Genomic DNA, 8,443 nt, shown 5'->3' with positions numbered 1-8,443 from the left:
TTTACTTTTACTTTGAAAAGCAGTGTTGAGGATTTAGTGGCATCTAGTGGTGAGATTGCAGATTGCATCCAGCTGAACACCCCTCCATTACATTGGCCTTCAGGCGACATAAAAATGCAAAAGGCCCTATTTACAGCCAGAGTTTGGTTTGTCCATTTTGGGCTTCTGTAGAAACATAGCAATGCAACATGGCAACATGAAGAGGACCCCCCCAGTAGTAATGAATGGCTCATTCTAAGGTAATGAACACACTACCATTTTTATTTTCAGGTGATTATACACAAATGGAAACATGTTATGAATATTATATTCCATTTCTGCCTAGAACTCTCCCTAAATCCTACACACTGTTCCTTTGATTTCCTATAGCTTTAATTATTGATTTTCTAGCTTCCATTGTTTGTTTGTTTCAGCACTGTATGAACTTCATACAGATTTTCTACTTCATCTGACAATTGTCGCATTGTCCTTGATGTTGTGTTCAAGATCATGCAGATGTAAGATGTTTGAAAGCTGGCAGCAGAAAAAGCATTAACATTCACGTAAAATCACATATAAGACGAGAAAAAACGGGAGCATGTACATCATGAAGAGGTTAAAGGGGATTCACACACATTTTGGTATCTGGAGTTCCAGTAAAAAAAAGAAAGAAATACAAGCATGAACCTAAAGATTAGCACAATATGTTCCCTTTAATGGTATTTGTTTCAAATTCTCACATTTAAATACATAAAACATGTTCTGCTCCATCCTAACTGGGCTGCAAATTTCTCAACAAATCATGAAAGCTGTTAGTTATCAGGAGTGAACAAAAAAAATGTCAGGCAACAAAAAAAAATGGGCCCAGAAATACGAGGCGCATCATAAAAAAGAAATGTACTCTAAAGCACTTTGAGGCTGATTCATCCCTCAACAGTGAAAGTGAGAAGCTGAAGAGATGCAGCGATGTGAAGGAGCTCCTCCTGAAACCACCTTTGTTCACATCACCACCTTCATTAATCTTCTATAGGCGTCTATAAAGGAGCCTGTGTGGAGACTGAAGAGGTTGTTTGAATCCAGTGCATGCCAGGGGCCAAATGGTAAGTCAGAGTAAGAGGAACCTCAGGTTGGCACGCCGATTCCATGCCAGTCCCTGCCAATACAAGCTATCAGGACACATAGACAAGTCCCCTTGACGAACTGCTCCATACTGCCAGAGAGTATCTCCAGACGGCCAAGTTTTATGGCAAACTGAGGATAGTTTAATGGAAACCACGGATTAAAACTGCACTTCTGTGTTTTTCTTTCTCCATTTATGAGTTTTATGTGATCATGATGTATGAAATCCTATATAATTTAGCGCAAGTGTCAGCAACAGACCTTTTAGAACCATCCAAAGGTTTCTTCAGTGTTTTTATCATCATAGGTACTTTCCACGTGTTTTACAACCACGTCGTTAATTCTGTTATAATGTGAGAATTTTTTCCAGATTTTCAAAATCTAACAATAATTTATGTCACAGTTCATGTTGCACACTTTGGATTGCAATTCATGAAAACCTCAAGTATCTCGGTGGGCCAAGAAGCGCTGAATAAAATGAAACTTTTGTGCATCTGTACTAATGCAAACACACTCTTGTAATGTAAGAATAGTATAGTTGCCGTATGTAATGTGTATGGGGAAAATTATAATCTCATCGATGACAATGATGCTGCATTTGATTGGTTTCTGTTGCGTTGTTCGTACGCTGCGTACGGTATGTCTCACACAAAGAGTTTGTCAAAGCAAGCCGAGCAGTATGGCTTCCCTTTCTCCTCCTTGAAGATGCCTTGGCTGAGCTGCCGCAGACAGAAGGCGCACACAAAGTGCTCGGGGTGAAACTTGCGATCGAGAGCAGAGATGCAGCGGCCCGTGATGGGCTCACTGCAGCCGCCGCACAGAGTGCCCTGCCGAGAGTGGAAGTGCTGTGAGCAGAGGGGTCGACCATCCAACTCCATGAAACAGCCATCAGTGAAGGGCTTCAGACAGTCCTGGGTAAAAGAACAGAGGAGAAATATAGGGAAAGGATGGAAGAGAGGATACAGAGAGACAGAAAAAGAGATTAGAGATGGAGGAAGAAGGATAATGGTGTAAAATCTGGACACAAATGTTTGCTTTTAAAGGATCATGTTTGATTCTCATGTATATGGGTGTATGATCCTTATCCAAAGCACACCACAGCTTTAGTTCTGCATGGGAATTTAACTTTTTGGAACAGGTTATCAATGAAACATGATTGTTTACCTAAATTAGATTATTACTAAATAGAAATGTAGATGCAAGCAGGAACTCTTTCTAAAACTTGGCCCCTTCGTGGTGTGTTCAAGGACATGCTGTGATTAGATATTTGAAAGTAAGCAATCTTGCTGCTAAATTAAATATATAAGATGTGCAAAAAGGGTGAACGTGTCATCATAGTGAGAGTTTTACAGCTTTGTGCATTCAGTAGCTGGTGTCTGATGCCAGTTTTCTTCGTCGAATAAGAAGGGAAACTTTCCACAATTTTATTACCATGAAATTACAATGTCACATTATAATCTCTATAATTTGTAGAAACGAATGAAAACTAAAGGCCACCTGGAAGGTATTTATAACCCTTTAGTATGCTCTGCAAAATGGTCAGCTATAATGTAAAGTGGGCCTAAAGCTACATAATCTGCAGATTAAAGGTCCCATAATGTAGAAAGTGAGCTTGCCATGTGTTATGATGGAGATCTAAGTGATATATATCAGAATCTGTGAATATATTTATCATGGTCACTATGTTGGTTTAGCTTGTCATTAGCATGTAGCACGTAGCACTCACAGTACATCTGAGGTTAATGGGAATGTCATGAGTTCGTCATGCTGGAGCTTGGCCTGTTACGTGGCTAAAAATGGTTAGTTTATAGCTTCTCTGTCAACCATTACAATCATGGAACCGGTTTTATCCCTCACTTACAACATAAACTAAATAAGTCCAGGAGGGAGGGATGCTGCGTAAGGTTTCTCTTGGCGGGCATTTTGACTCGTCATAGCAGTAAAAGCACAGGTGTGACTCTTAACATTAACGGTGGCTCTGTTTCATTTATGTGAGTCAGTAAGCCATAACAGTGCGCCAGCATGCACAACTCCAGGGCCCTGGCACACAAACAGCTGAACCTATTTTTAACAAGTCACAATGTCCACTGTGAGAAAGGTTAGTGTTGGAGACAAATGTTTCTTAAAAGTATATGCAGCTAAAACTATTGATGATGAATGATTTTAGAACATTTTGTAGTCGTAGGTTTTGTAGTTACACTTCATGGAAGGAAAATCTCTCTTCTGTTGACGAGACCAGGCTGCAGCACAGCATGGTCTAAGTGGCCAGAAAGATCAAAGGTGCTACATTTTATGAACTACCTGATTTATTTCCAGCGGGACGTTGATTAAAAAGGCTCGGCTGCTTTTTGAGTGTCCACTTCATCCTGTTAATGGAGTGTTTGACCTCCGGACCTCTGGAGTTAGATGTAGTTCACTGAAGGCCAGGTAAAATCCTGACCTTGCTGATTGAATAATGACAATAATAATAAGTGCTCCATGTAAAACAATGTTTATGTTCTGTGCTAATGGTGAGATGCTGGTTGTGATGGGGATGATAAAACTGCAGCAATGATTGGGTTGGATAGTCGTAGTTGGATGTATTCCATGTTTTATGTGATGTTGTTAATCTTAATTGTATTTATGATATTTTGAATGATAGGTTTAAAGAGCAATGTATTTTATGTAATTCATGTTCAGGTTTATGCACAGTCAAGAAAGAATGGTTTTCTTTAGGGGCCATAAAGTATGAAAAGTTGCTACCTCATGTCAGCGTCTCTACTGACAGCATTTATGTCTAACAATTGCTCAAAACCGAGTAAAGCAGAAGGAAAGCTGCACACCGAACCGTTTTTTTGTCCAGATGCTGCATACAGAAGTAGGTTCGCAGAGAACGCACAAGACACACACACTGAGGAAATATGGTTTCCTTGATTTATTTGCATCATTTCAACCGCAGAGTATTCATCAGGCATACGGTTTTCATCAGCCTTGCGGTCAGAATGTTGCAAATAAAGCAAATGTGTGGGTATCTTTCTCATTTACTCCCAGGCTTGTGTGCGAGCCAGAGCCGTGTGTGTGGTCTGAGGTAAAAAAAAAAAAAGGCTCACTGCGCAGACGAAGCACTCTGGATGCCAGGTGCCGTTGGCTGCAGTCAGGTAGTTCTCCCTCACTGACTCCCCGCAGCCTGAGCACTTGGGAGCAAAGAGGTGGTAGAAGTCCTTGCTACAGTAGGGCTTCCCATCCTTTTCTAGGAAACCTGCGACATGCATAAGACACATACGATTAATTCTGAGTGATAATACATGAGATTATTTGTACTGTAGTTGTGGTTTCCAGTGAATAATAATGGATGCACAAGCCTCTTACCATCAGGTCCAAACAGGCCTCCACAGTGTGTACAGAAGAAGTGGTCAGGGTGCCAGCTCTGGTCCAGAGCTGTCAGGATGTTCTGGTAAACCAGACAGACATAAAAACACATCATCATGCTTTTACTTCCTTTAAAGATTAGGATAAAGGTCTGTCACATGTCATATGTTCAGATGTGAGGAAGCACAAACCTCATTTGAACCACAGACATTGGACATTGCAGAAGTTGCTGATTAATGACTTTGGTCTGCAGCATAAGCCCAGACTGCAGAATCCCCGATATGGTTTTGTGTTTTATTTAGTAAGATGACATGTTGGATACGTCTAGAAAAATGAACTACTACTATATGTCATCATCCAATCTTTGAAAGATTATTGTTTACATAAATGGATGTAATATATGACAGAACAAATTAGTGTCAAACAAAAGGCAAGTGGGCCATTTAAGTATATGATTGAGTTCCTTTTGTTTAAAAAAAGAAAATCGTCAACACACAGTGAACCAAAAAAAGAAGAGTTTTAGGTTTATCACCTCCAAAATGGGCCCCTTGCAGTAGGCACAACGAGGAGAGAAGAGCTGATGGTAGTCTTTGTCACAGTACGGCCGACCCTCTCTCTCAAAGAAGCCTGTGGTGCTCAGCTCCGTCTTACACGCCACACACACAAAGTGCTCAGGGTGCCACACCTCACCCAGCGCTGTGATCATCTACAGAAGAGGAAAGGTAGTGCAAGGAGAAATAGAGAGGTTTACACAATTGTCCTTTGTCAATGTATAAGGCTGACTTTGCGTCTTTTCATATAGATTTCTTAATCTACAATACTTAGATTTGAAATGCTTGCCCATCTGATTATGTGGCTTTTTATACCTTTCCCACGATGCATTTGTTGCAAGAAGCACAGTGGCCCTTGGCCGTGGTGCGCACGCCAATCTTCTCCAAATCAGAGCTCAGCCCTCCTAGCAGGTCATCTATTGTTTCAGTTTTCTTGCTCGTGGTCGAGGCGTTTGCGTCTGAAGCTGCTGTGCTGCTGCTGCTCTCCTTGTTCTCCCGTTGCCCATCTTCTGTTTTCTTTTTCACAGACTGTTTTTGTGTAAGAGGCGGTGGGGTTGTTGAAGACTCTGGGTCCTAAGTGATGAAACAAATACGTACAGAAATCTGTTGTTTGTAGCTGTGTTTTTGATTAATGTGTCTTTTTAAAGTCGGTGCTCATGAATGCTCCAATACTGAAATTCTACTTGAGGCTGTGCAGTGTTGGAATTAGTACAATACTGCCCTCTGTTGTCAAACCTGGTTAATTTCACTCCTGTTTGGAAAGTTTCTTCACTGCACATAAACCGTTGTCTCTTACCATATTCATCACCACTTTATATGGACTAGAATTATTCTGTGAATTATTCTCTAACAGAACAAAATATATACATTTCAATTATTTTGACACATGCACTTGCAGTCAATGTACTGACCTCTTGTCCCAGACCCAGCATATCCTGCAAGATAGCATCCAGCTCCTTAGTGGGAGAGTCAGGAGTCGGGGAAGCTGCCACAGGAGCTGGCAGATCACTAAAACCCAGAGAGGGGCAAGTTAGAAAGCTGCAAGAATACGAACTACCCCATGACTACTGTACACATTCCTATCGAGGTCTCTGAACATAATCTGAGGGTGATATTTTACAATAATGTAATGTTGAGTTATGAACTAGGAAAATTCAGAAAACAGAATACAAATCTACACAGAAGCCATACAGAGATAGGCATAGGGCCATACTTATGATATGATGTCTTTTCTAATATTTCTGGAGTTAGATCTGTTAAAAATTCTAGTGTTTAAAGTAGTAGATTGCAAAATCAGTAAGATCATTGTGTACATTAGGATGCTTTAAAAGTGGAAGTCCTTGTAATTTTAACATATGTGCCATTCATTTCAAGCAATCTCCTGTTTCCTATATTTACAGTTTACACAATGATAATGTGAATCAGGGGCAATCTTGTGCTTCACCTGTACACATTGGAGCAGACTGGGCCTTTTCCTTTTTTGTTTAATCCAGCATAAACTACATCTGACACCTGTGGACAAGATGACAAATTATTTTAGAGAGTAGAGTTGGTTGAGAATACATTTCAAGTTTGATTACAACAGAAAAAGGTGATAATGAAGAAAGTTGTGGTCCAGTCTAAGTGTTTTTTTTAATTTGCGTGCCTTTGTATTCACCACTCCAGCGGCTGGATCATTGCTCCTGTTCTCATTGACACTTTCTGAACTTGCTGAATTCACGGCCAACTCCTCCAACAGCATATCTGCGGCAGGATACAGGCCATAAATCTTCTAACCACACACATAAACAGAAATACATTATGCAAGCATGCAGTATTTACACAACACATCGAGTGTGCTTTCTGGGTGTGCACTGTTCCACTGGAGGATGTGTAAAGTTTGCTCGGTGTGAAATATTTCCTGTGAAGTGAGATGCAGTGCACCTCGATGTATAGCTAAAGATGGATTACTCTGAGGTTGCCTCATGCATGTCAGCTTCCTCAGGAAGTGATGGTGCTGCATGTTGCAGAAGTGAAACTTGTAATACTGTTGCAAGACCTGTGAAAATGTCAACTGTCCTTCATAAAATAACAACCCACACATTTAAGAAAATGGGAATATTTGTATGAATAAAGTCTCTGCTAAGGAAAGTAAACAACACGGCTGTTTGAAGAAAAAGAATAAATGTTTTAACACTATTGTCTTTGATATTTTATAACTCTGTCGTCACATTTCACACAAATCTGAACATCCTCTATTTTCAGAACATAGTGAAAGTTTTGTATTTTTATTCCAAGACATGAGTTGTATGTTTTGATGATCAGTGAAGCCCAATCTTTTTTTAAACTTTATTTCTCATGATACTATTTGTGAGAGTCCTGGCTCAAAAAAAGCAGGTTACTTTACAAACAACTAAGAGCATGATTGAAATTACAGTACAAAACCAAGACACAGTAACAAAACAGTGTAAAAAGAAATGATTTAAATGATTACAGGCTGAACTGCATTTAAAAGTAAAGCGTATTGTGCCCTGTACTTGGTGTGGGTAACAGAATACGTGCTGTAAAGCACTGTCATCTTACTCTACGATCAATTATTCCTTTCACTTCTATTTTCTACATCAACTTTAAATCATCTTGCTCTGAATATTTTACAATTACAATAATGATTTCATATCTAAAACGATGTCCACTGATCAATTTGAGTATGATCAGCAGCATAAAACATGTCTTACCGAGCTCGTCCATGTTGTCTCCTGCTTTCTCTACTTGAGAGTGAGTGAGTGTTTTTTGGTTTGTTTTTTTGCTGCTGTTAAGTTACTAAGGTAACCGGCCCAAATTATCATCTGGTCAAAATCATCACTTCCTCTGACAAAGGTGTGTTTTCGTTTGTTACTGAAGCAGAAACCTTACTATGGTTGGTATGCGATGTTGCTGTTTCCTTGTAAAGAGGAAACCAAGAGCCACGTCTGAAACTGAGACAACATCTGACTTTTGTGCTCAGTTGTGAAATGTCTGATACAACGATATTATTAACTGATTGTGCTTTTATGTATATAATATGTATATTTATGTGTATGACAGCATGTTAATAAAGCCACAGTATTGGAAACATTATCGCCACTTCAGTGTTTCAATTTCAAGTTTTTTATTTGTACAATAAAATATAAATAAATGCATTGAAAAACAGGTTTTCAGCGGAAAACAAACACAATTTAAGGCCAAAAGTAGACATAAAACACAATTTCAGTGTCTTTTCACAAGTGTTTCACACAGAACTGATTATCAATGTATCAGTAATTAAGAATACCATTTTAATGATAACTTCATCAATACACATATAAAGCACAAGTAAAATATATAACATTTCCAGATACTTAACTGTACAATATGAGTACAGTTACTCAATTATATGATCTTAAGTATATAGTGATAACATTTAACAGTAACACAAACCATTTACATAA

General features: G+C 39.2%; 1 protein-coding gene across 1 annotated transcript; it reads right to left on the bottom strand.

Moving 5' to 3' along the window:
- Positions 1-243: 243 nt before the first annotated feature.
- Positions 244-7,899, bottom strand: lpxn (leupaxin). The gene is made up of 9 exons (XM_079157483.1): positions 7,712-7,899; positions 6,643-6,740; positions 6,442-6,509; positions 5,909-6,005; positions 5,313-5,570; positions 4,979-5,152; positions 4,447-4,528; positions 4,188-4,336; positions 244-2,009 (listed from the first exon to the last, which is right to left on the bottom strand). The coding sequence occupies exons 1-9, from the start codon at positions 7,722-7,724 to the stop codon at positions 1,743-1,745; spliced, it is 1,206 nt and encodes a 401-aa protein (XP_079013609.1). The 5' UTR covers positions 7,725-7,899; the 3' UTR covers positions 244-1,742.
- Positions 7,900-8,443: the final 544 nt, after the last annotated feature.

Source organism: Pholis gunnellus, assembly GCF_910591455.1.
Source record: "Pholis gunnellus genome assembly, chromosome: 4".
NCBI classification, from domain to species: Eukaryota; Metazoa; Chordata; class Actinopteri; order Perciformes; family Pholidae; genus Pholis; species Pholis gunnellus.
The sequence above is the reverse complement of the archived record's forward strand: the minus strand, read 5'-3'. Positions and strand labels throughout refer to the sequence as shown.

Excerpts from the sequence above, each read along its gene's own strand:
- lpxn (XM_079157483.1), bottom strand. Across the intron at positions 4,529-4,978 it reads GCAAGGGGCCCATTTTGGAG|AACATCCTGACAGCTCTGGA; the intron begins GTGATAAACCTA and ends CTGGTTTACCAG. Across the intron at positions 4,337-4,446 it reads AGGCCTGTTTGGACCTGATG|GTTTCCTAGAAAAGGATGGG; the intron begins GTAAGAGGCTTG and ends TGCATGTCGCAG.